The sequence below is a fragment of the Podarcis filfolensis genome, assembly GCF_964270895.1.
Source record: "Podarcis filfolensis genome assembly, chromosome: 2".
NCBI lineage: Eukaryota > Metazoa > Chordata > Lepidosauria > Squamata > Lacertidae > Podarcis > Podarcis filfolensis.
The window spans coordinates 9,850,148-9,876,811 of NC_139605.1; the positions used below are offsets into that span (position 1 = coordinate 9,850,148).

Consider the following 26,664-nt stretch of genomic DNA (forward strand, 5'->3'; position numbering starts at 1 on the left):
CATCTCCAAATTCAGGAACTACATGTTCAGCAGCAAAAGCAGAGCTGCCAAACCCATCTGCCTCTTTTCCTCCACAACAGTGTCCAATCAGGTGTGGGGAACCTTTGGCCTTCCAGGGGTTGTTGAACTACAACTCCCATCAGCCCCGGCAAGTGTGGCCAATGGCCAAGGACAATGGCAACTGTAGTTCAGCAACATCTGGAGGGCAAAAGGTTCCCCACACCTGCTCAAACACCACCTCACCCAGGGTGTTGCTAGGTGGGCTTGCTGGTAAAGTGGGGGGAAACAGGAAATGGTCCCATAGAAAAGTGGTGGTAGGGAAAGAGATTAAACACCCCTGCTTTTTAACCGCTACTTCTCCTGTACAAATAGCCCTCTCCCCACTGCTTCATTACACATTGGCAGATAATGGAGCTGGGAATCCTTTAAAAAATGTTCTGACTGTTTATTTTTAAAAATACTTATAAACTGCCATTCCCCAAAGTTTCACAGCAGGGAACGACCATAAAAATGACAGCAATAAAAACAAAAACGGGGCAAGAGTAGTGGCTTGCATAAAATTCATAGCTTTGCCAACTGAGACACAAAGAGTGGATTCACAAAATTTTTTTGTTGTGGTAACCACAGAGATGGGAGTGCCATATATATAGGCTGTGTTATGAGGTACTTTTACCTCAGGACCTGATCAGAAACATCACACAGTGTAGGGGCAAAAGTCACCTCACAACAAGGTTTCGGAAGACAGTTTACCGGAGCTTTCTGTGGTAGATCCCCAGCTTCTCAGAGCAAAGATTGCTTTGAACTGAACTGAAGTGTGCATTTCGAAACTTTTGTGTTTTTCTTTCATCCAAGGGCTCCATGAGGAGTTAGGAATTGCTCATGAAGTAGCTTGCCAGAGCTTCCCTCACCAGGCTCCCATCCCGTGCATCCTCTGGGGACGTTGGGAGCCTCAAGTGTCCCTCAGGGGCCTGGTCCCACACGCCATCTTGGGCCCAAGGCCCGTCCACCAAAGCATGTCCACGATTCTCGCAAATATTGTGGAGCACGACGGACCCCACCACCACGGGGATAATGTTCTCTTCGGCCACCTCCAAGCGGGTGGCCAGGCACCTCCACCGTCCCTTCAGCCGCCCAAAGGCCTCTTCGGCCACCTTCTTGCAGTCACTTAGGCGGGAGTTGAAATGTTCTTGGCGGGGGCTGAGGTTACCAGTGAAGGGCTTCATGAGCCACTTCTTCAAGGGATAGGATGCGTCGCCCAAGATGAGCGGGGGGATCTCCACGTTGCCAATGGTCATTGAATGAGTCCCAGGTACGAACGACCCTTGGTCCATCGCCTCACACAGGGCTAGGTTTCGGAAGAAGGAGGCGTCCTTATCTTTACCGCACCAGCTGAGTTCGATGTCAATGAAACGGCCCTTGTGGTCCACCGTGCCTTGCATTGACATAGGGAAGAACCCCTTTTGGCTGATGTTGGTCCCCTTTCGGACAGTGCAGATGATGGGGATGTGGGTCCTGTCCATGACCCCCACACAGCTGGGAAACCCCATTTCCTCAAATCCTGCCATGACCTTTCAAAACAAAAAGATGGAAGAATTAGAAAGCCGATCGACCCATCATCATCATCCAGGCCAGGCTTCCTGAAACAGGTGCTAGCCAGGTGTTTTGTACTACAGCTCACATCAGCCCCGGTCAGAACTTGGAATGATGGGACTTGGAGTCTTAAACATCTAGCGGGCATCAGGTTGCTTTAGGAGTCATCTGAATGAAAACTGGCATAGAAATATAATCAATCATTCAGTCCCAGAAAAGGAATACGTAGTAGATAAAAGGTACCCACTTTCCTTTTACATTTTCAGCACAGATTTGAGCTGGTTCTATACAGTTCAGTGGTGGTCCTGTGGGGTGGTAAAAGCTTTCTGGGAAATGATATATAATGAGTTAAAGAAAATGTTTAAGAAAACTTTTGTTAGAAAATCAGAGGCTTTTCTCTTATGTATAATAGTTGAGGAACTACCAAAATAAAATAAAAGACGTATGCAACGATGGCAGCAAGAATGCTTCTAGCCCAGAGATGGAAAGAAAGAGAAGTTCCAACCAGAGAAGAGTGGCAGACCAAGCTGATGGAATATGCAGAAATGGCAAGACTGGCGGGAAAGATCAGAAACCAGGAAGACCAAGTATTCTTAAAAGATTGGAATAACTTTTTAATATACTTGAAAGACAACTGCAAACAGTTGAAATCATTGGCAGAAGTACAATGACACTTGTAAAGTGAAATGAACTTTGGTTACTGTGATTATATAATAGATAGATAATGGTAAAAGATGCAGGAAAAAAGAAAAAGAAAAAAATCTTTAGCATGGAACCCATGGAAGGAGGGAAGGAGGTTGGAAGATTCCAAAGAACCTTCGAATATTTTTGTTTTAGAATGGTTATCGTTGTTGTGTATAACTTTATGTAAAACTAATAAAAATCTTTATAAAACAGAAAAGAAAAGGAATAGTAGAAAGAGAGAGAGAGAGAGAGAGAGAGAGAGAGAGAGAAATGTCAACACAACAATAAATAAACAAATAGAACAAGAAGAACCTATGTTTAAAGAAGACTGGAAAGCGTTTATTGAATATATGGGAAATAATTGTGTGCAGCTAAAAAGGCTGGCAGCATTAAGATATATTCAACAGTAAATAAGTTTTGATAGGTGCAATAATGGAATACTGAATGGTATATTTTTTGTAAAACATGCAGAGGTTTATGATATGTTAAGCGAACCATGGAGAGAGAAGAAAGGGAGTCATTGAATATCTTAAGGGTGTAACATGAGTATTTTAAATTGTAAAACAGAAAATTTAATAAAAAATTCACACACACACACACAATAAACAAACAAACAAACAAAGTAGTAGTAGTAGTAACAAAGGGAGGGGGAAATTCAAGTACATAAATAAAAATAAAAATACCATCACCTCTTTGGGGTCCTCGAGGGCCACCACCTTCCTGAAAAGCAGCTTCTCGATGGCCAGGCACACCTCGATGAAGACCTCCCCGACGGTGGAGCGCCCCACCCCGAAGTGCGCGGCCACGGAGCGGTAGCACTCGGTGGTGGCCAGCTTCCAGAGCGCGATGCCCACGCGCTTCTCCACGCTCAGCGGCGCCCGCATGGTGGTGGTCTGGCGCTGCAGCTCCGGCCGCAGCTCCTCGCACAGCGCCAGGAAGGTGTCCTTGGTCATGCGGAAGCCCTGCAGCCACTGGCTGGGCTGCCACGTCTCCAGCACCACGCGCTCCCACCAGTCCTGGCTCACCTGGCGCGACCAGAAGCGGTGCGGCCCGGCGTGGAGCTCCTCGGCCACCAGGCGCGCCTCGCTGTCCGGACACGCGTCGGGCAGCAGCTGGTGCAGCAGCGAGACGTGGTTGGCCATCACGCGGCGCATCGTCCGCCGGGCACGGGCAGCCACGCCGCCCCGGTGCAGGTGGAGGCGCACCAGGTTGTGCGTGGCCAGGATCACCAGCACGATGGCCTCCAGGTTCTCCATACGCACGAGAATTCGCGCGATCGTTTATTTGGATGGTGATGACGGAATCGAGGGCAGCTGCGCTGGATAGCTCGGTCAGCAGAGCAGGACGCTCTTGATCTCAGGTTGTGGGTTCAAGCCCCACGGTGGGCAAAAGATGCCTGCATTGCCAGGGGTTGGACTGGATGACCCTAGGGGGTCCCAAAATTACAATTCAGTGATTCCCCTTTCAGTCTTTTGCGACGACTTCCACAAGCTTCTCCAAAACGGCTCAAAATGGCCCAAAGCGCTTCAAAGCAAGCATCGCGCGCAGGGGCGGGCAGAAAGCCTGCAGAAATGTTGATAGAAGAAGAAGCGGGTTGTTTTGCACCCTGCTTTGACTGCCGGAATGGCTGAAAGCGGCCTACGAGTAGATTTAAAAACACGACTAAAAAAAAGAGAGAGAACTCGAAGAAGAAGAGGGTCGTAAAATGCCGTGGCGAAGTCAATCCATGCCGAATTCTGGAATTTTTGGCATTTTGCAATTCGCAAAGTCAAACTTCCAAGGCGGAAACGCAGCAATGGAAAGGCCGGAGGTTTCGGCTGCAGCGCGATGTCAGCCCTCGCAGTAGATCGTGGAAACCAACGTTGCAAACTGATTTTCCTTCAAGGGAAAAAAAGAATAAAAATAAAGCGGGGTGCAATCCAAGCATTTCTTTAAAATCAGAAGATCGCGAGGCTGCAACGAAGCTCGTCCTCTTCGCTCCCCCCCTTCCCGGGAGCCTCCCTCCCGCTTCTCTCTCTGGGCGTGCTTCCCCTTCTTCTCCCCCGGTTGCCAATGTCTAGCGCTAAAGGCTATCGAGAGCCTAAAGGGTTAAAGCGACGGAGCTCTCCCCTCCGACTAGACGGTGCCTACGATTCAACGGGAAAGCGCGTCTCCATGGCAGGTGCCTGTGCGCGTGCGTGTGCGTATTGGGATGCCATTCGCCTAGGTTCCACTAGGGGGCGCCTTCTGAAAAGAGTCCCTGTGGGCTGTGAAGGCGGATATCCCAGAAAGTGGGAGAGGAATCACATCAACCCCAGGAGGGATTGAAGATGGTGGAAGAGCCCCCACCTCAAAGTATTGGCTTATTTTATTGAGTTTAGATCCCACCACCCTTCCATTTTAGGGATACACAAACACAGACACGCGTACGTAAAGGTTAAAGCCACCGAGTTCCTTTCCGATTCCTGGAGAGACCACCACACAAAGCCGCGGGAATGTAGTTTAAAACACCAAGGGCTACAGTTTTCATGTTTTTCAAGTAGCAATTCCGATTGCTTAGGAACCCGTGCGAAGAACGTGCCGCTGCGGCGCTTTGGCTTTGAAATCATCTCGCTCTCTAAACACACGCAAAATAAAATTAAGTTTCTAGCAATTGTGGAACCTGAGATACGAGGCAAAATGTACGGGCACTGTTCTCATTTTGTGGGGTGAGAAATTGGCCGGCTTCCCCCTTTCAGTACTGCCTCCACCCCCCAAAATCCCTGCAGATGCCCATAGAGCACTCATTACTTCTTCACCCGAAGCTGTTTCCAGACTGCGAATATTTTGCAGTGTGTGGAGGGGAAATTCAATTACACACCTGCAAATTCAGGGTGCACAATTAAAGTTGGATTTGGCGCTGTTCAGCAACAATCCCAATCACCCCCCGGCAGATATTTTTACAATAAGGAAATTGAGTGCAAAACATACTGGGATGTGTGGGGATAACGCGTTACCTGACAGCGAATGACAGGGCAGAAATTCAACCGGTGCCACCCCTTTTAGCCACCTTCAAATGGAGGGCTCTGCTTGGGAACCTGAAATGAAGGTTGGGTGGAACTCTTGGGTTTTCCCCAGTGCATTTTTTTTTTTGCAGTGAATAGATTACAGTATCTGAGAATTCATTTCCTGCCCAACCACCCACATCACTCACCCCCCGAATTGACACCCCCCCCCCCGCTTCACCTCTGGTGGCAAACTGCCTTTTCAATTACTTCTCTTTTTAAAGCTTGGAGGAAGACACAGGGGAGCTGCAAGGAGCAGATCTCTTCAGCCAGGAGGATAAGTGCAGCTGTCAAGTCTGCAGGGAAAGGTGAATTTAAAGGGGGACATTGTTGTTATGAAGGAGCGAGGCAGTGGCAGCAAGATCAGGGAGGGAATAAAACTGCAGGAGGGGCCGGGTGGACTGAAGCAGGGCTGAGGAAGCCCAATATTGTCTACTCTCCAGTGGGTCTCCAGAGGTTCAGACAGCAACTTTCCCTGCCCTGCCTGGAGACTCCCAGGATTGAACCTGGGATTGCATGAAAAGCAGATGCTCTACCGTTGAGCTACAGCCTGCTTCTTAGAAACGATGGTCCATCTACCTTTGTGTTGTCCACACTGACTGGCAGCAGCTCTCCAGGCTCTCAGGCAGCCCTACCTGGGGATGTCAGAGGTTGTACTTGGGACCTTATGCGTGTAAGCTGATCCCCACACCACCGAGCTGAAGAACACAGGGCTCTGCCTTTTATAGAGTCAGAAAATTACCCCTTCTATCTCAGTATTGTCCACACTGACTGGCAGCAGCTCTCCAGGGCTTCAGACAAGAGACCTCTCCCAGCAGTATCTGGGGACGGAACCTGGAACCTTCTGCATATACCACTGAGCTGCCCTGCACTTCCCAGTTTATCCTCTCTTCCAAATCCTAAAACAAATCTTAAAGCAAACATGCCCAAAGGGGTGATTGCAGAAAAGTTAAGAGGTGACACAGTTATATACCGTATTTTTCGCCCTATAGGACACGTATTTTTCGCCCTATAGGACACACTTTTTCCCCTCCAAAAATGAAGGGGAAATGTGTGTGTGTTCTATGGGGCGAATGCAGGCATTCGCTGAAGCCTGGAGAGCGAGAGGGGTCGGTGTGCACCGACCCCTCTCGCTCTCCAGGCTTCAGGAAGACATCCGCAAGCCTTGGGAGCCCGCGGGAGTTCCCGCCGGGCTCCCAAGGCTTGCGGACAGCAGCCTGCAGCCCGAAACCTGGGGAGCGCAGCGGAGCTCGCCCCAGGCTTCGGGCAGCTCTCCGCAACCCTTGGGAGTCCGGTGCGACTTCCCACCGGGCTCCCTAGGCTTGCGGATAGCAGCCTGTTCTGGGGGCTGGGGTCAGGGGAAGCTTGGGCTTCCCCCGCCCCAGCCCCGCGCCTGCGGGGGGAAATAATTTTTTTTCTTTATTCCCCCCCCAAACTAGGTGCGCCCTATGGGCCGGTGCGCCCTATGGGGCGAAAAATACGGTACTTTGGGAGGTTGCTATAGAGCAGAGGTGGATTAGCTTGAGGCTTATGTGACCTACTTTGTTTCCCCCCACTAGATTCCCCAAGACCCACTCACTGGAGCCAAGTGTGAAAAAGAATTCTAAGCCTATCCATCACCACACGAAAAGACTCGCTGCCGGCAATTCCCTGGAATTTGCAATTCTAGAGACCAGGAATGTCTGGACTGTGGCTGCATTAAAATTGATTGTTCTGAGTGAGGTGGAAAGCTCATTTCTGAACATTATTATAATTAACAATTAGTCGCTGTTCTCAGAAGGGTGACTGCAAGGCAACTTGCAAAAAGGATATTCTCTTGTGCATCTATTTCTCTCTTCCTCCCACCTCCCTCAAAATTCCTTTTAGCAGAAATACAAGTCTGCAACACCATCGGTCTTCTATGCTTTCTTGGAGGACTCATTTACAGAGAGATTCATGGACCTTGAGGAGTGACTTTAGATGAAGAAAGCTCTTCAGAGGCTGGATGATCTTCGTGACATTTTAACAGTTCAGTGGAGACCTTGAGAGTGGAGGTGAACATGTCTGTGGATGAAGGGGCAGCAAAGGCCCCAGGATTGCAGAAGGGAGAGCAAAACACCCCCAATGTCAAATTGTGGACAGATCTGGGGGGAACAAAAGCCCCACACCTTGTATGCATCGAGGGGATTGGAGAATCACAAGCTACGGTCTATCCACGGCAGGTGAAACGTGAACCAGAAGAGGAGCTTCAGGAATGCTGGGAAGCCCAGTGGCAGGAGTTCCTCAAGACGTTGCAGGCCCCTCACTCAGGATGGGGGAATCCTCAGGTATCAGAGGGGCCCTCTCCATGGGAGGATGCTAAGGCCTTCCTGGCCTCCTTTGAGCAAGTAGCCTCAGCCTGCCGGTGGCCTCTGGACAAGTGGGTGACCCTGCTCTTGCCAGCCCTCAGCGGAGAGGCCCAGCAGGCCTTCAACAGCCTCAGTGCCCAGGACAGGGGAGACTACGGGAAGGTGAAGGCGGCCATCTTGCAAGGGGAGTCCACCTTGAGGGAGAAGCGGAGACAGCACTTCAGGCAGTTCTGCTACCAGGAAGTGGAGGGGCCCAGAGGCGTTTACGGCCGGCTGAGGGAACTTTGCCGCCAGTGGCTGAGAGCGGAGAGACGCACCAAGGAGGAGATCTTGGAGCTGCTGATCCTGGAGCAGTTCCTGACCATCCTGCCCCAGGAAATGCAGAGCTGGGTGAGGGAAAAGGGCCCAGAGACCTGTGCCCAGGCGGTGGTTCTGGCAGAGAATTTCCTGCTACAGCAAAACACGGTGAAACAGGAAGGAGAGGTGAGAGGAGTTCGATGAGGGTCATACTGCTGGTCCTGGAATGTGGATTCAGGAGAGAGCTGATACTTTAACATTTGTAATTTTTGATGGACAACAATTCTGTCGTCCCCTGTTGTCTGTAGTGTGTCACTGTCCCAGAAAAGACACCCATCCTCTCTGATTTTAGTGGCTTAGCAAAAGAGGGCAGGAGAGAGATTATTGTGACAAGAGGTAAGAGCAGCACCAGCTTCTTCTGCTTTGTGCCACAGTGTCCCACCTAGGAGAGGAATGCATCCCAGGCCAGCACACCTGGCTGTGCCCCTGCAGGTGTCTCCATGTCTCCTGCCTGGGGTCCAGAAATCTAGAGCTGAGGAGGAGATGGGAAGTACTAGCATGTCTGGGAGCATCTTCTCCTGTCCTGAATGGTTTTTCTCATTGCTGTTTCAGGGGCTGTGGCCCTTGGGTGTGGGACTGGCTGTGAATCACTCCGAGGCAGGCTTGGCTCCACCACCAGAGGCCTGGGAAAGGCAGCCTTTCAAGGAGCTCAAGCAGGAGCAAGATGAAGAGGCAAGCTTGTTTGGTAAGGATTCATTGTAATCTAATTGCTGAATGTTAACACGCTGAGGGTGAAGACTCATTCCTATTTCTGTAGCAGAGTCCCTGTCTCCAGCATTCTAGAGCTACCTGATGAGCATAAAAGGGGAGCTTTCTAATGACTGACCAGAATTTGATGGCTTTGTTAATCTGGGCCATGACTCAGTGGCAGAATTTCTGCTTTACATCAGAAGTTCTCAGGTTCAGTTCCCAACATCGCTACGTAACACAAGCTAGCTATGCAAGTGTTTGGATTTTGTTCAGATTAAGGTCTTCTTTTCTGAAATAAAAATTGCTTCAATTTAGACTATACAGTCATACCTTGGGTTACAGATGCTTCAGGTTGCGTGTTTTCAGGTTGCACACCGCGCCGAACCCGGAAGTACCGGAATGGGTTACTTCTGGGTTTTGGCGCTCACACATGCGCAGAAGTGCTAAATTGCTCTTTGCGCATGCGCAGAAGCGCTGAATCGCAACCTGCGCATGCGCAGACGCGGCGCTGTGGGTTGCGAACGCTGCGGGTTGCGAACGTGTCTCCCACATGGATTACATTCACAACCCGAGCGTCCACCGTAGAACCCTTTGTAATACTAGTCCATACATCCTTCTTGTATGTTATGTTATTGATTCAGTAAATCACACACTTCTTTACTGGCAATTGTGACAACTTACAATTTTTAAATCAATTTTTATTCCATTTATTCCCCTGTAACCTGTTGTTGTGATTATTACTTCGATTTATATACTCCCCATTATCAAAAGATCCTAGGGCGGTGTACAACATTAAGAACACATTTTACAGAACATCAATAATAAAAGCATTATTAAAACTCAAAAAAAAGCATAACAACAGACAGCATAATACTAAAAGAAACATAATAGCAGCCCCCCCTCTCCCTGGTTTAACAGGCCACAGATTATTTAAAGGCCAGATGCCTGGGTAAAGATGAATGGTTTTTCCTGGTGCCTAAAGACAAATAATGATGTTGCCAGGTGAGCCTTTCTGGAGAGAGCATTCCACAGTCAGGGAGTCATTATTAAAATGCAATAAACAATTACTTATACAAGACATGTGACTCTGTTTATTCCTGCAGGTGACGGGCAGGTATATGAGAACCAACTTGATAATCTTCAGCAGGGTGATTCTGAGGAACCAGCAGATGCATCACTGCAAGGAGATGACATCCGTTATTGCAAAGAGGGAAAAAGCCTTGGGAGTCAGGAGGGACTGGAGAGCAAGTGGAGAACCAAACCTGAGAAGTGCTCAGATGAAGCCGTTCCTGTCCATGAAGGTAACTTAGATCAGGAGGAAACTGGAGCCCACCCCAAAATCCACCGCTGTCACTGTGGGAAAAGTTTCCGTTGGAGCTCGAATTTCAGGGTCCATGAGAGAATCCACACTGGAGAGAAGCCATATAAATGTGCCGAATGTGGGATGAGTTTCCGTAAATCTGCACAGCTCAAGGCCCACGAGGGAATCCACACTGGGGAGGTGCCCTTCCGGTGTTCCATGTGCCAGAAGAGTTTTACAAGTGGCTCAAACCTCGTTGCCCACGAGAGGATTCACACTGGAGAGAAACCGTACAGGTGTATGCACTGCGGGAAAAGTTTCCGTCAGAAAGGCACCCTTACGACACACGAGAAAATCCACATTGGAGAGAAACCTTTCAAATGCTCGATCTGCGGGAAGAATTTCCGTCAGAAGGGCACGTTGACGACGCATGAAAAGATCCACCTGGGACAGAAGCCATATAAGTGCTCCGAGTGCGGGAAGAACTTCCGGACCTCTGCGGACCTGAGGGTCCATGAAAGGATTCACACTGGAGTGAAACCATATCAGTGTGCCGTGTGCCAGAAGAGTTTCACCGACGGCTCAAACCTCATTACCCACGAGCGAATCCACACGGGAGTGAAACCATATCGGTGTGGGCGCTGTGGGAAGAGCTTCTGTCAGAAGTCAGGCCTTATGACACACGAACGAGTTCACACCGGGGTCCTCCCTTACAAGCGCCCGGCTTGTCAGAAGGGTTTGGCCGGTGGCGCAAGTGGAAGTTCGTGTCAGGAAACGAATCCCGGAGACAAATTGCATATAAGTGCTGATTGTGGGGAGGGCTTCAGTGACATAGGGCATGTGAGAAGAGAAGAGCCAAACATCAGAGAACAGCCGTATGGGCTATTGGAAAAGAGTTTGGATGGAGCATCATCCTTCTGACACAACACAGGGAAGCCATTTGTGTTGAGACAGGGGTGGGGAACCTGTGGCCCTGCAGATACTGATGAAGTACAAATCCCATCATCCATGCCAACTGGGTGTGGTGGGAGTTGGAGTCCTGCAACATCCAAAGGACCACAGGTTCCTCACTACTATGTTAAGGCTTTGGTAAAGGGTTAGGTCAGCCTTCCCAACACAGCACCCTGCAGATTAAACTCCATTCAGCCCCTGCAACCATGGGCAAGAGTTGGGGATGATGGGAGTTGTGATCCAAGAACTTATAGAGGGCACCAGGCTGTGGAGGCCTGGCCAGTAAGGCAGGGTTGGGAAACCTGTGGCCATTTAGATGGTGCTAGACTACAGACTTCCCTCTGCCCCAGCCAATAGTCAGAGGTGGCCTGGAGAACCTTCCTGCCACAAGGATTTGGAGCTTGGCTATGAGATAAGTTGCATCAGTGCTCTGACTTTGGAAGAAGCTCCCAATGGACAGCTGATGCTGAGGAAGCCTGAAGATGAGTATCTGATCTTCATAAAACTCACAGTGAATCCCCAAAGATTTGGAGCCCTTAAACCCACACAGAGTGGGTCTGCTTTAGTCACACTACAGAATTTGCTGAATGTTTACACAAGAGAGGAACTTTGATATTAAAGAAAGTGACTAAAGTTCAGTGAGAGGCTTGCATGCTAGTGATAGGACAATGTACTTTTGGTAGGACTGGGAAGAAGTGTTGACTGTAAGTAACATTTTCAAGTTTCCAATTCATTTATTATTGTCTCAATAGGGAATTGTGTGCAATGAACTTCTTTCTGCCTGTCTTGGTTTGAGAGGGGGTGGGAAAGGATCCCTTCCACCAGGAGCCCGTGCAGGTGGTAGAAGCCGGAGAGCACTTACATCCACCCAGCCACAGACTGGACCTGAATTGGGAACGGTGCCCATGGAGGCTGCCCAGTTAAGGCAAATGGGGCCCACTAGCCTCAGTTTGCCCTCAACCAGCCATCACCAACCCACCTTCCTTATTACAGCCCGTCCAGTGGATAGCCCTGGCTGTCAGCTCCCTCCTCTTTAGTTTCCGTGTTGTGAATATAGAACTCAGCAAGGAGGAGGACAAAGCAAAGCTAGAATTAATTGGCTGGGCCAGTAATTGTCTCTGGTGCACCTAGTGTTGGGCTCCCTGCTTCCTGCCCCACCAGTCCCAATGAATGCCAGCCACTATCAACGAGTATTTATAAACTTTTTTTCATAACCTATTAGGATTTAGGGGTGAGCACGGAGGTGGCAAATTTCACTGATGACACCAAATTGTTTAAAAGGTAAAGGTAAAGGGACCCCTGACCATTAGGTCCAGTTGTGGCCGACTTGGGTTGTGGCGCTCATCTTGTTTTATTGGCCGAGGGAGCCGGCGTACAGCTTCCGGGTCATGTGGCCAGCATGACTAAGCCGCTTCTGGCGAACCAGAGCAGCGCACGGAAACGTCGTTTACCTTCCCGCCGGAGTGGTACCTATTTATCTACTTGCACTTTGACGTGCTTTCGAACTGCTAGGTTGGCAGGAGCAGGGACTGAGCAACAGGAGCTCACCCTGTCACAGGGATTCGAACCGCCAACCTTCTGATTGGCAAGTCCTAGGCTCTGTGGTTTAACCCACAGTGCCACCCGCGTCCCTACCAAATTGTTTACAGGTGATTAAAAACAGAAAGGGACTGTGAAGAGCTTGAAAATTATTGATCCAAACTGGGATCAATTTACACTGATGGGATCTGAGCTGTCGATGACTGGCAAGGAATGGGACCTTGAGGTCGTGGTGGAAAGTGCAACGAAAATGCCAACCTAGAGTGGAAAAAAGGCAAATTCTATGCTAGGAATCATTAGGAAAGGAATTGGAAATAAAACTGCCAATGTTGTTATACAAATCTGTGATGGAAAAGGTTCAGAAAAGCGAAACCAAAGTGATCAAGGGGGTGGAGCAAGTCCCTTATGAGGATAGGATGTTTGGGTCTTTTTCGTTTAGAAAAAAAGGCCCTGGGGGGAGCGCAGTAGAGGTATATAAAATTATGCACATTGTGGATAGAGAGAAGTTATCTCCCTCGCTCATAATATGAGAACTCGTAGTCATCCAAAGAAGCTGAATGTTGGAAGATTCAGGAGTAGCAAAAGGGTTAAGTTCTTCACCAACTTGGACTGCTTTAAAAAGGTAGGTTGAATTCATGGAGGATAAGCCTGTTGGTGGCTTAGCCAGTCATGATGGCTCTTTGGTACCTCTATAGAATCTGAGGTAGTATATGTCAGTGAATACCTGTTGCCGAGGGAACAAGAGTGAGAGGCGCCTGATTGGCCACTGTGGGAAATAGAATGTTGGGCTATATTGAGCCAGCAAAGGCTCTTCTTATGTTCTTAACCCATTCAACCCTTACCCAGCCCTGAATTTCTGGCAACAATGGTGCATTAAGTATGCTGTATATGGAAATGATGTGTGTTATTCCTTGTGTTTAAAACTTTAAAAAATAAATATGGCCCATTCTCAAGCTGAATTTTCTTTTCTAGAAAATTTACTGAAGTGCTCTTGTTGCCTCTGATTTTTAAGGACCACCTGACAGAGGCAAACAAAGTGTCCCTCAGGGCTATTTCTTATGGGGCAAACCTGTGTCACTTTGTTTATTTTTCAAATTTCTATACTACCCTTCATCAAAAGCCCATTGGATAGTGTTTTGGGTTTACACCCACACCTACACCCACACACCACACAATCCTTAAATTATTTGTAAATCATATGAAATTACAATAAGAGCTATGAAAACATCAAAAAATACTGGTTGGTGAAAATTGCAATGCTTTGTCTCAATAACACTGCTTCTAGGAGATGTCTAAGAGAAGACAAAATGATTCCTGTTGAACCTCTACTAAGCTGGGAGTTCCACAGGGCAAGGCCTGCCACATTGAAGGCTCAGTAGAGGCATCCATCCATCTTGGGAGATGATGAAGGAGTGCTCCTTTGAGGGTGAGGTCAAGCTGTTGGAAGGTTGCAGCTCTTGTTGTGGCTCTAGAGATGATATGGGAGAGACATGTTTTGTTGCAGCTAGGGAAGATGAAGACGTCCAGTTGTGCTGTTGCAGATGCACCCATAGTATTTCTTTGCACTCCTCCCAGCGGTCATTTCTCCTCTAATCACTCCTATGGATATACAATTTGACTGCCTGTCTCCAGGCACTGCAGTCTTCTGCAAGCGATTCCCACAGCGGGGCAAAAGGGAGCATATATGCCATATATATGACAACCATTGTCAGAAACTCAGATATATAAGCTAGGTGCCAAATGACTCCTTAAACCAAGGTTACAGTCGCCAGAACAGAATGTCTGCTTGCCATTTTTTCAAATGATGGACCGACACTGGTTGATTCTCAGATAAACATCTGACTAGTTCAGATGACAACTTTAAGCTAGGTTAAGAACACTGAGAATTTAAAGAAGAAAAGTTACTTGATCCAGGAACAGTCCACGTATATATTTGCCTATTCCTACCTCTTTTTCTTAATGGTGACACGGACCATTCATAACATGAGAATATTCTTCACAACTGTGGGCAGGGCAGTGGGGTGGGGTAAATGAAGACAAGCTACAACAATTAACTATAATATTGTTTACTGCTCCTGTGCAGGCTGCACGGGGGGGCGGCGGGGGGATCATTCTTATTGTTCAGATAGAATTTATCTGATAGAATTCTACAGGATGTGGTATTAGTGTGTGAAAACTGAGGACCCAATGATCTCTAGATGATGCAGATGTCAGGCAAATAGCCAGGTGCGAAATGTGCCTGTTGCCTGGCTAAATTCTTATCAACACACACACACACACACACACACACACACACAGAGAGAGAGAGAGAGAGAGAGAGAGAGAGAGAGAGAGAGAGAGAGAGAGTTTCATGAGTTTGTGTGTGAGTAGGCAGAAATCCAAAGGAAATGAAATACAGGAAAGTGCACAGATTGTTAGGCCATTCACGGCAGCAACTCAAAAACAAAAACAAACCAGTTCCAAGTTCACATAGCTAAGATGCAGCTGCAACATGTGCTTTTTGAAACAACCAATAGGGATGGGGGAGGCTTCCAAAAAACAAGATACATTCAGCCCAGCCTCTCCACCCAGAAAGCAGCTGAAGGGTTAAATCCTTAGAATTCCACTCGGATTCCTAGCAAGGCCTGGAAACCTGAGAAATCTGATGCACTGAAAACCCCAAAGGGCTGCAGTTTTTATGGTTCTCCAGCAACATTTCTGACCCACAGTTGCAGTTGGTAGAAAAGCAGGAGGAAATTACCTAGGAATTAAGGTGTTCTTTTCTATAAAGGTCTAACAGAGCAGACAGTTTGAAATGAGCAGAGAAAAGAAAAAAGTACAACACAAACTTGGCAAGGCTGATTCTACCCTCCAAACTTCTCTTATTTCTGGCATATTATTTGGAGCGAAGAGTTATACAAGAAACCCCCGTAGGGAAAAGCTCTGTCAGATTTGACATTTTCTTATTCATTTTTCTTTTGAATAAAATTTTTATTAAAAAAAAGGACATTTTCTGCTCGTTCTTCCCATGCTCAACAGGAATCAGGGGGGTAAAAATAATTTGGTGTATGCGTAAGAAAAATCCTGTTTGGATCAGCAGGACATAGGCCACCATAGTCCAGCACCCTGTTCTTACGGTGGCCAGATAGATGTTGCACTGGGAAGCCTGGACATGAGCCCAACAACCAAACTCTCCCCCGCCCCCCCTGTGATTTCCAGCAACTGATATTCAGAGGCAGAACAGAGCCCTCCCAAGCTAGTAGCCATTGCAATAGTGGCTGGTGCTGGAAGAAGGAAGGGAGCCAAAACAGCAGCCAAAGACACTGACAGGCAGAGGCAACTAATTCTAGTTTTGTCCCTGGCCCTCTTCTCTGGTGAGTTGCACAAGTGCAACACTGACACTGAGACTGAACAGCAGGACCAACCCCTGGACTGGTTATGCATTAAGAAGTCAGGCAGGTGAGGACTGGCAGACCGAGACCATTATCCCCAATGGATTTTATTTATTTATTTATTTATATTTACCGCATTGATGATATCCCACCTTTTTCTCCAAGGAGCTCAAGGAGAGGGGAGCACCACACGGTTCTCCCCCTCCTCATTTGATCCTCAAAACGACCCTGTGAGGTAGGTTCGGCTGAGAGAAGGCTGTGGCTGGTCTAAGGTCTCTCAGTCGGCTTCATGGTTGAGTGGGGATTTGAACCCTGGTCTCCGAAGGTCCTAGTTTGACGCTCTAGCCACTGCGCAACACTGGATCTCTGATATCGCTATTTCATTTTTTAAAAAAGATAATGAGGTGGTTTGCAAGACACACAAAACCATACAGTGAAAACCATGAAAAAATGAAAGCAGTAATCAATTACAGTGGTACCTCGGGTTAAGTACTTAATTCGTTCTGGAGGTCCGTTCTTAACCTGAAACTGTTCTTAACCTGAGGTACCACTTTAGCTAATGGTGCCTCCTGCCATTTCTGTTCTCATCCTGAAGCAAAGTTCTTAACCCGAGGTACTATTTCTGGGTTAGCGGAGTCTGTAACCTGAAGCATCTGTAACCTGAAGCATATGTAACCCGAGGTACCACTGTAATCATTGTGCAAAGATGCATTCTTATTTGCCTGCACAGGCCTGGCGGAGTAGAAAAATTTTCAGCAACGCATTTAAAAGCTGAAACTTTTGAAGTTGTCTCAGCGCTCTGTGATTCTATATGCTTTAGTGGAGATCCCTGCATTGTGGGGGGTTGGACTAGATGACCCCTAGGGAACCCCTTCCAACTCCATGTTTCTCTCATCCCTTTTGGCGCTGTCCAAGTTGGTGGCTGTGACCACATGGCGTGGGTGCGAATGACACTGTGCTGTGCAATGAGGGTGTTTCTTTAGCCTGTCCCGAAAGAGACTTTTTCACCCTTCCTGCCTGATTTATTTTGAAATAATAACAAGAACTGCAGCCAAGGATGCCCTGCACTTTTCCTCAGATGAAGAAGTCCACGGAGAACCGGAAATGAAGGCTCTTGCCTTGGGTTTTTTGTTTTTTTAAAATACTTGTTTCCTTTCAAGCACCTATCTCTTTGTGGTAAACAAAGGGCATCCACTTCCTGCTCCCTCCCCTCTTGCTCCCCTCTGGAGGGAAACTGGGTTTTGAATATCTTCTTTCTTGCAGAGAACAGGTTGCCAAGCCAGGAGAGAAGTGTGCAGCAGTGCCAAGGCTGCGAGGGAGAGGTGAGTGACAATGGGGGGGGGGGCGGGACCTTAAAAGGGGAGGGGGCAGGAGGAAGCTGCAGTTGGATAGAGAATGCAAAATTGCAGGGAAAACAATGAAACTACTGCTGCAATCCCAGATCCTGGGAGAACAATGGGGCAGCAGCAGGAAGATTCAACCTCTCTCATAATAATAATAATAATAATAATAATAATAATAATAATAATAATAATAATTTATTTATTTATACCCTGCCCATCTGGCTATGTTTCCCCAGCCACTCTGGGCGGCTTCCAACAAAGTATTAAAATACAGTGGTCTGTTAAACATTAAAAGCTTCCCAAATCAAACCAATTCCAAAGAGCCTGCTAAAGAGCGATGTGGGGGAACCTGTGGTCCTCCAGATGTTGTTGGACTACAACTCCCATCATTCCTGACTATTGGTTGTGCTGGCTGGGGCTGATGGGAGTTGGAGTCCTAATAGCATTTGGAGGGCCCCAGGGGTTCCCTGCCCCCAAATCCCTGCTGCAAAGTGCATGCTAGTGCAGAAGTGGAACGATGCCACAAGTGTACACACTAAATCATAGAATCACAGAATTATTGAGCAGGAAGGGATCCCAAGGGTCATCTAGTCCGACCCCCTGCAATGCAGTAATTCTGTGCACAGTTGTCCCTGGGTGGGCTCAAACCAGCATCTTTCTAGAAGCTACGTAAGGTTGGTAGGCGTTGCACAGATTCTGTTGCTGTGTCTAGGAACAGCAGCTTCAGCCTCAACTGTTAGCACATGGCGGTACCACACCACTTAAACTACACAGGAGCAGGTTGTTGTTGTTTCTCTCACTGGTCAGTTGGCAAGCCTGAGTTGCCACTTTTTCTTCAGCTTTCCTGATTGGGCTCCTCTGCTTGCCACCAACCTTAGATAGACATTAGAGTGAAGTTTTGCACTGATAGAGAAATCTATTGAGAGCCAGTATGGTGTAGTGGTTAAGAGCGGTAGTCTCGTAATCTGGGGAACCGGGTTCGTGTCTCCGCTCCTCCACATGCAGCTGCTGGGTGACCTTGGGTCTCTCAGCCCCACTCACCCCACAGAATGTTTGTTGTGGGGGAGGAAGGGAAAGGAGAATGTTAGCCGCTTTGAGACTCCTTAAAGGGAGTGAAAGGCGGGATATCAAATCCAAACTCTTCTTCTTCTATTATTTGAGGGAATGCCTGTTTCTTCCTTGAGAGGTGGTGTGTTCCCCTTAACGGGAGGTATTTAATTGCAACCGCCTGTTGGGGAAACTGTGCTGTAGTTGCATTTTATGTCTTTCACTAATCAGGGAGTTAGACTAAATGAGAGGAAGATCCCTTTTGTCTCTGTGGCTCCATTCACATCATCCATTTTAAAATTGATTATACCACTTTCAACTATCATTTTTTTCTGCCAAAGAATCCTGGAAACTGTAGTTTCTAAAGGGTGCTGAGAGTTGCTCCCTATTCCTCTCACAGAGCTACAGTTCCTTATTAGTATAAACAGCCCCTCTTCTTGGGAAACTCTGGGAATTGTAACTCTGTCAGGGAATTGAATTGTGTTATCTGCAGTTAATATCCTTACCAGTGATGAGTTTATTTTGCATTGTTTAAGAATAAATAATCCATGTTAGAGTTTATTTCCTCTGAAACACAGTCATACCTCAAATTTATATTTAATCTCTGCAAGTTGCTCATACCATAACATACAATGGAAAGTGTGCCACAGTTCCATTGATTTATTTGCCCATCCTTCATCCTCCATCACTTCTTTCTTAAGAATAATTTTTTATTAACCAACCAATCACATCAAATCAAACCAAATTACATAAATTCCAAATTACACAGCCGAATTTTAAATTTTTGTTGGGGGTACCCATATTTCAAGTTCCGAAGGGATCCAATCAACTTCTTGCTTCTTACTGCTGTTTTAATGTCCACAAATCTAACCTTATGATGTTCACAGTACTATCCAGTCCTTTCTTATTATTTTTCCACATCTCTTGTTGTTATTTTCATATATTTTTCCTTTCTCTTTGTGACCTCTGATAGTCTCCGCAAGCTGGTTAGAACAGTTTGTAATCCTGCGTGGATATTATTTTTTTTATCCAGTAGCCATATCCAGACGTTTTCCATATAACATCACTTCCATACATCAAAACAGTCTTAGCGTCATTAATCTTCACCAATCTGCCTCCTTTCTCAAAACCTCTGAGGAGATTCACTAGGAATGCAGTCTGAAAACAAGTCCGTTCTTCCTCCCGGCTATAAATCCTTTGGCAAGATGGCGACTCCGAATTAATTGCTGCGCCATTCCCAAAAGCTCTTATTGCTTCTTGGTCTCCATAAAGCATACTTTTGGTTAAAGTTTATCTCCACACAGACCTTAATCATCCTGCTTGGGTCAGTTCAACCGATGGTTCTAATGAGGAGGGGTTCTTGTAAATCACATAGAAGGAAAATAATAAAGGTTCCCCCCCCCCATTCAGCCCCGTTGTCAACATACCCCGCCTTTGGTGTATCTTCATCGTAAAATATTCCTGTTTCTCCAGCCCGTCGTCTTCTTTCGCAGAGGTCACTTAAATTAGCAGACTTCACTCCCCTTCTTCACTTGAAATATGTGCATTTGCTTCTTTTGTAATTAATTATTCCAAATTGCTGCAACTAGTGCGCGATCAGAGACAGCGTCCAGGAGAGCCGCTTCTCCATCACTTCTGGAGCTATTTATATTGGCCTGTCTTTCCGGACAGTTGTAGGGATTCCTGAAATAATGGATAAGAATCATTTTGAAATTCTGTCAATCTTGATTTGTTTTCAAATGTGTGGAACACACTTTTCCAACAACAGTGTTGAGCTCAACGCACCTTGCAACAGTAATAAAGCATTTGAAAATGATGGGTAAATAACATTATAAGAAAGGAGCTGTCTCTTAGGACAGTAGTGTTCAGTCTGTTCTAAGCTCCTTGCACCCAGAGAGCTACCGTAGTTTATCAGGAAGGTCCAGACACTTTGTGAGGGCAGGAATATCAGTTGCTTTGCCTGTGGTTCCCATAAACCTTGTTCCCTTTCAGGAGAAGCCTGCAGCACTTCATCGGAGAGACCACAACACCCTGCAACTTATAGTTTCCTAGAAGGCTGTAATATAGCAAGGGATTCATGGACTGACTGTGAGGAGTGATTTAGAGAAAGCCCACCAGAGGCTGGGAACTTCTCCTTACATCTGAACAGTTCAAATGGAGACCTTGAGAGTGGAAGTGAACATGTCTTTGGATGAAGGGGCAGCAAAGGCCCCAGGATTGCAGAAGGGAGAGCAAAACACCCCCAATGTCAAATTGTGGACAGATCTGGGGGGAACAAAAGCCCCACACCTTGTATGCATCGAGGGGATTGGAGAAGCACAAGCTACGGTCTATCCACGGCAGGTGAAACGTGAACCAGAAGAGGAGCTTCAGGAATGCTGGGAAGCCCAGTGGCAGGAGTTCCTCAAGACATTGCAGGCCCCTCACTCAGGATGGGGGAATCCTCAGGTATCAGAGGGGCCCTCTCCATGGGAGGATGCTAAGGCCTTCCTGGCCTCCTTTGAGCAAGTAGCCTCAGCCTGCCGGTGGCCTCTGGACAAGTGGGTGACCCTGCTCTTGCCGGCCCTCAGCGGAGAGGCCCAGCAGGCCTTCAACAGCCTCAGTGCCCAGGACAGGGGAGACTACGGGAAGGTGAAGGCGGCCATCTTGCAAGGGGAGTCCACTTTGAGGGAGAAGCAGCGCCAGCACTTCAGGCAGTTCTGCTACCAGGAAGTGGAGGGGCCCAGAGGCGTTTACGGCCGGCTGAGGGAACTTTGCCGCCAGTGGCTGAGAGCGGAGAGACGCACCAAGGAGGAGATCTTGGAGCTGCTGATCCTGGAGCAGTTCCTGACCATCCTGCCCCAGGAAATGGAGAGCTGGGTGAGGGAAGGCAGGCCTGAAACCTGCGCCCAGGCGGTGGCCTTGGCAGAGAATTTCCTGTTGCAGCAGCATAACACGGTGAAACAGGAAGGAGAGGTGAGGGGAGTTTGATGCTGGTCATTCTGGTGGTCCTGGAAGGTGGAGTCAGCAGAGAGTGGCTGCCCCGATTTTTGCATTACTTGATTGGTGCCAATCCAATTACAGCTCGGATGGTTAGATAAATGGCATTGGAGTTGAAGAGATATTGTTGCCACTAGCATTTTAGATCAGATTTTTCAGCTAGCTTTCTGGGGTTATGGTGGAGTCAGCTGGATTAAAGTTCCTCTATGGAAACAGGAATACAGGAATATACCAAGTCAGGCTCAGTACTGCTGACAAGCCATGGCTCCCCTCCACGAATCCTGGGAAGTGTAGTTTGCTAAGGATGCTGAGAGCTGTTAGGAGACCCCCTATTCCCCTCACAGAGCTACAATTCCCAGAGTTCCCTGGGAAGAGGGACTGGTAGTTAAACCACTCTAGGAATGGTTTAATTCTGTGAGGGGAATAGGGGGTCTCCTAACAACATTCTGCATTACCTGTAGTTTCTCGACCAAGTGCAAGGGAACCCCGTACTGAGTGGATTTTTTGAGGAGAAACCAAATATTTGCCTCTCTTGGAGCACTAATGCCTTGATTTTTCTTTAATTGCAGCTTCAGATGTCTCGACCTCAGGGGATCATAACGGCTGTGGATTCCTCTGAGGCCAGCCAGGTCTTGCCCTTGGACACCTGGCAGAGGCAGGTTTGCCAGGCCACTGAACAGGCGAGAAAAGGAGGTAAGGACACAAGGGGTAAGACTCAGGTTGCATCAGAATGATGGAAAATTGATTGGGTTGTTGTATCTAAGGAAGTCACCCTGTTAGCGCAAGGACTTTCACCTGTGCCATGGGCCTGGGGGAGGAATAGAAAAATGGGGGGACCCAGTTTTGCTTTAATTTTAAATGTGACGGGCACCTCATTCTGCTTATTCTTGTAGTTGATGGGCAAATGCGTGAGAACAAGATGAAGGAGCCTCATCATGGATGTTCTGTGCAGGTGGCACCAGAAAAGCGCTTCTTGGGAAGAGGCAACATATTCCAGTATCACGACGAGGCTGCAAGTCTTCAGATTCTGCGAGAGTCGGAAAAGGAGCAGGGAAAGGATGCGACAAAGAGTTTTGCCGAAACCCTTTCTTGTTTGGAAGGGGGCTCTTGGAGGCAAGTGGCCATAGCCCAGAATAACATCCTGCATGGCAAGGGAGAAAAGGCCCAGAGTGACCTCAGAGGAGACTCCAGGTGGAGCTCAGACATTCGCATAATCCACCTGGTTGAGAAACCACGGCAATTGCAGTACCAAGTGGAAACCTTTGGTGAAAGCTCAATCCTTGTGGCAAGCGAGAGAAGCCCCCAGGGAGAGAAGACGCATAAGTGCACCTACTGTGGGAGGAGCTTCTGTCATAGTGCAAGTCTTACAGCACACGAGAGAATCCACACAGGTAAGAAAATGGGTGCATGTCAGGCTGTAAGCTGCATTCGCTGGGCAGGAGAACTCCATGGGTGTCTGAGCAGATCGGGGGCTGAATTGAAGGAAGTTCCCATTGCCATCCCTGGCAGATCCAGTTAAAAGGAACTGGGTGTTTTCCTGTCCCTGAAACCCATCCTTAACTGCACGGCCACAGGAATAGTTAATACAGGGCTACGGTAGACTATTAGTCTCACTTGGTATAAAGTGGCTTAGCAGGTGTAAATCCGTGGCTGGGTACACACTGACCCATTTGCAACGCAAAAATGAAGTTTTTCTCATTCCAGAGTCATTCATGCTTGTCCTCAGCATGCAGATGGAACAGGTGATTGGTATACATCCATGGCTGCTATTTTTTAATTATTATTTAAATTTATTGGTTGCTTTGTTAACCTAGGTAACTCAAAGTGAATTACAATATATAAAAAGGCAAACACATACATTGAAATGAGCATAAAAGAAAAAACAAAACAAAGACAATCTAAAAGACAATCCTGTTTTTAAAAGACAGAATTAAAACTTTCCGCCCGCTCAAGATAATTAAGAACCAAAGGCCTGGCAAAAAAGACATGGTTTTGCCTGGTGCCTACAGCTGTGTAATGATGGTGCCAGGCAAGCCTCCCCAGGGTGAGCATTCCGCAAGTGGGGAGCCACCCCCGAAAAGGCCCATTCTCATGTTGCCACCCTCCAGACCTCCTGAGGAGGAGGCACACAAAGGTCACGGTGATTCTTTTTCTTGCTCTGTTGTTGCTTTTCTTGTCTTGTGAGACCCTTTGGGCACATTTCTGGGGGAAAGCAGCATGCAAATTTAATGGGTCTCCTCTCGGTGGGAATAGTATTGGATGCAACCTGATGTCTTCTTGTCCTGGTGGCTACCTCCGGATAAGACTAGAATTAGATACAAACTAGTGAAGATACAGATTTTTCCTTCTTTGGGGTGGAGAACCTTTTTGCTTCAGTTGAGATTCCTGCATTGCAGGGGGTTGGACTAGATGACCCGTGGGGTTCCTTCCAATTCTACAATTCTGTGATTCCATGTTTAAATTTGAGGAACAGGACAGAGATTTGCAGCTGTTGGGAACTCTTAGCCAGAGCAAGGATTTCACGTCAAGGTTCTTTTTTTACATATACACATCCAGGAGCACTTGAAACCGCGGGACATCGCCTTCAGCAGGAAAGCTCAGAACAACTGGAGCTAAGAGAGTTGAGAAGAGGCAAGGTTTCGCGTCATGGCAAAGAGGGAGTGAGGCCTGCGGGTCAGCAGGGGATCAGGCCAGAGAGGAACGTGGATGGAGCTCTTCCCAGTAAAGGAGGCGACTTGGGGTGGGAAGAGGGCAACGGTCACCAGAGGCTCCATCACTGCCATTGCGGAAGGAGCTTCAAGCACCGCTGCAACCTGAAAGCCCATGAGCGGACCCACACGGGAGAAAGGCCCCACAAGTGTTTGGACTGTGGGAGGAGCTTCGGCAAGGGTTCCACGCTCCGGGCTCACGTGAGGACTCACACCGGGGAGAAGCCGTACATGTGCTCCACCTGCGGGAAAAGGTTCACGACCAGGTCGGGCCTCCTGACCCACGAGAGAATCCACACAGGGGAGAGGCCCTATAAGTGTTCAGACTGCGGGAGGAGCTTCATCCAGAAGTCCTGCCTTCTGGCCCACGAGATAAGCCACAAAGGAGAGAAGTCGTACAGCTGCTCCGATTGCGGGAAGAACTTCGGGCACAGCTCAGGCCTTCGTGTGCATCGGAGAATCCACTTGGGAGGGAAAACCATGGAGAAGCTCTGACTGCGGTGGAACAAATGGACAGACAAACCATTGTTAAAGCAAACCACGGCTGAGCGTGTCTCTCTGGAGCTACACATTTGTGTTGTTAAGACAAAGGAGTCTTTCAGATATCAATATGTGATGGGTGAGGACTGAGATCTGGCAGTTGTGGAGAACACAAAAACTTTGTTGAGCCGGATTTACCCCCGATTCTCCCAAATAAAACCTTGTAGTTCTTATTTCAGCAGTAAACTGGTGTCTTGAGCTGTACCATTTCTGACGGTAGTAAGGAGCTCAATATGTTCAAATACTTCACTATTAAAAATATGCAAACACCCTGCATCTAGAAAGCTAGTGTGCCAATGAGAATCATTTTAGCCCAGGCACACTAGTTTTCTATATGCAGGGTTGTTGTTTTTATGCATTCAGGAACATGAGTCCTCCCCCTGCTATCTGAAGTGGTACTTGCCAGAGGCAGATTTACCCCCTTTAGATGAACCAGGTCATAGCTGGAATTGTATCTCTTTTGACAATTTTTCACATTGTATGGTTGCCTTTTATTTATTTGCCCCTGAAGAAATCGTGCACAAGAACTCCAACCCCGTCAGCAAATATCAATGTAGAGACAGAGCACTCAGCCTTTGAATTGCTGTCATAGATAAAATTTTATATGTATTTATTTTTAGTGGAAGCTCATCCCTGTGAGTTGCTGTCCCAATTTGTATTATACAAACTGATCATTTTATTTTTCATGTTTTAAAAGCAAGGTCTTTGCACTTTGGGCCAAACAAACCCCAACAATAACTGAGTTAGCAATGCCAGTAACTAGCCAGGGACAAGACCTTGAGGTTGTGGTGGATAGTTTTGATGAAGACATCTATCTACCCAGTGTGCGCCACAGCTGTGATAAAGGCAAATTCCACCCTGGGAATTGTTAAGAAGGGAATTGAAAATAAAACTGCTGATATCATCATGCTGTTCTACAGATCTATTGTGGTAAGAGAAATACTGCTTCCTTTCCCTTATGGTGTATCTAAGAGCCCGTATAGAGTCCTTATGTAGGTTCTCTATCAGTAGGAGAAAATAACAGGCCAACCAGAGAATATTGAGAAGCAAAGCAGCTAGTAAGCATGCTCTTTATTAAACTGTTGCAACAGGGTCCCCCACTCCCCCATGCAGGGAAGGAGAGGAACCCAGATCATTGGTGTGCAAGCTGTTATATAGACATTTGAAATTGCCTACCCTGTAGCTCAAGACCACCCCCCAAAACATCATACATACATCACAGAAAGAGGTGGTCCCCAGCAGAAATTTGAGTGTGTTGCTTCTACCTGATAATACCTTATCTGATTGCCTTTTCTGGATAGCCTGGCCATTCCTTTGAGATGGTAACTACTTAGTTCCTGAATCTCTTATGCATATTGATAGTGTGCTCAGCTTAACAGATACTTGCCAGACTGTATTTACAGGGAGGTGTAAGCCCCTACAGTCCAAAGACAATTGGAAAGCTTTTCCCATTTCCTTCCTCCTTGCAGAGAAATATTTGAGGTCAATTTGGGAGAGTCAAAATGGCTTCAGAATTGCTCTCTGGCCAATAAAGCGAGATGAGCGCCGCAACCCCAGAGTCGGCCACGACTGGACCTAATGGTCAGGGGTCCCTTTACCTTTACTGTTTCAGACACTATACTTATGCATGTGTATTTGCCCTGTACATTTATGAACATTTATTCTATATATATATGACCTTAGAATTCCTATAACACTATGATGAGACTGCATTTGGAATACCGTATATGTACAGCTCTGATCATCTCGCTTCACAGAAGGATATTGCAGAGCTGGAAAAGTTTATTTTTACATTTCTACTCCACCTTGAGCTACCCTAAGGAGCTCAAGCTTGCACGCATGGTCCCCCCCACCTCTCCATTTTATCTTCACAACAACCCTGTGAGGTATATTAGGCTCAGGCTGACTATTCCAATCTCACCCTGTAGGTGGCAGAGTGGGGAATTTGAACCCTGGGCTCCCAAGTCCTAGTCCAGCCTTTAAGCACTTTACCATGCAGTATCTTTTGTGTGTGTGTGTGTGTGTGTGTGTGCATATAAGCACATCAACACATTCAGGTTCCCCAGTCACAATTTATCTTGCACAACCAACTTGCTTCGCCATCAGACTTCACTGCAATAAGAAAAAACGCCAGGAAACAAGTCGGATTATCGACCAGAGAAGAGTGTCTGCAAAGTTATTCATTACTCAAATGGTTAAATCCACCGAGTTTAGC

General features: G+C 47.4%; 5 protein-coding genes across 6 annotated transcripts in view; 4 read left to right on the top strand and 1 right to left on the bottom strand.

The window, feature by feature from the left end:
- Positions 1 to 26,664, top strand: part of LOC310756497 (tigger transposable element-derived protein 1-like) — a 796,241-nt gene that overhangs the window by 531,964 nt on the left and 237,613 nt on the right. The window lies entirely within an intron of this gene.
- Positions 1 to 26,664, top strand: part of LOC310756865 (zinc finger protein RFP-like) — a 127,755-nt gene that overhangs the window by 35,073 nt on the left and 66,018 nt on the right. The gene's annotated exons all lie outside the window — the stretch shown is intronic.
- On the bottom strand, positions 422 to 4,677 carry LOC310757000 (uncharacterized protein). The gene is made up of 2 exons (XM_083602071.1): positions 2,964 to 4,677; positions 422 to 1,568 (listed from the first exon to the last, which is right to left on the bottom strand). Exons 1-2 carry the CDS (start codon positions 3,528 to 3,530, stop codon positions 867 to 869), a joined length of 1,269 nt encoding a protein of 422 aa, XP_083458197.1. The 5' UTR covers positions 3,531 to 4,677; the 3' UTR covers positions 422 to 866.
- LOC310756656 (uncharacterized protein) lies at positions 5,405 to 11,692 on the top strand. The gene is made up of 4 exons (XM_083601160.1): positions 5,405 to 5,605; positions 6,857 to 8,107; positions 8,534 to 8,666; positions 9,775 to 11,692. The coding sequence occupies exons 2-4, from the start codon at positions 7,337 to 7,339 to the stop codon at positions 10,890 to 10,892; spliced, it is 2,022 nt and encodes a 673-aa protein (XP_083457286.1). The 5' UTR covers positions 5,405 to 5,605; positions 6,857 to 7,336; the 3' UTR covers positions 10,893 to 11,692.
- LOC310756644 (zinc finger protein 202-like) lies at positions 16,409 to 25,353 on the top strand. 2 transcript variants are annotated; one of them, XM_083601118.1, is made up of 5 exons: positions 16,409 to 17,158; positions 20,241 to 21,177; positions 21,771 to 21,894; positions 22,095 to 22,592; positions 23,758 to 25,353. In XM_083601118.1, the coding sequence occupies exons 2-5, from the start codon at positions 20,377 to 20,379 to the stop codon at positions 24,402 to 24,404; spliced, it is 2,070 nt and encodes a 689-aa protein (XP_083457244.1). In that variant the 5' UTR covers positions 16,409 to 17,158; positions 20,241 to 20,376; the 3' UTR covers positions 24,405 to 25,353. The 2 variants fall into 2 exon arrangements, with proteins under 2 accessions (XP_083457244.1, XP_083457245.1); XM_083601119.1 differs by having other exon boundaries at positions 16,409 to 17,154; positions 20,215 to 21,177.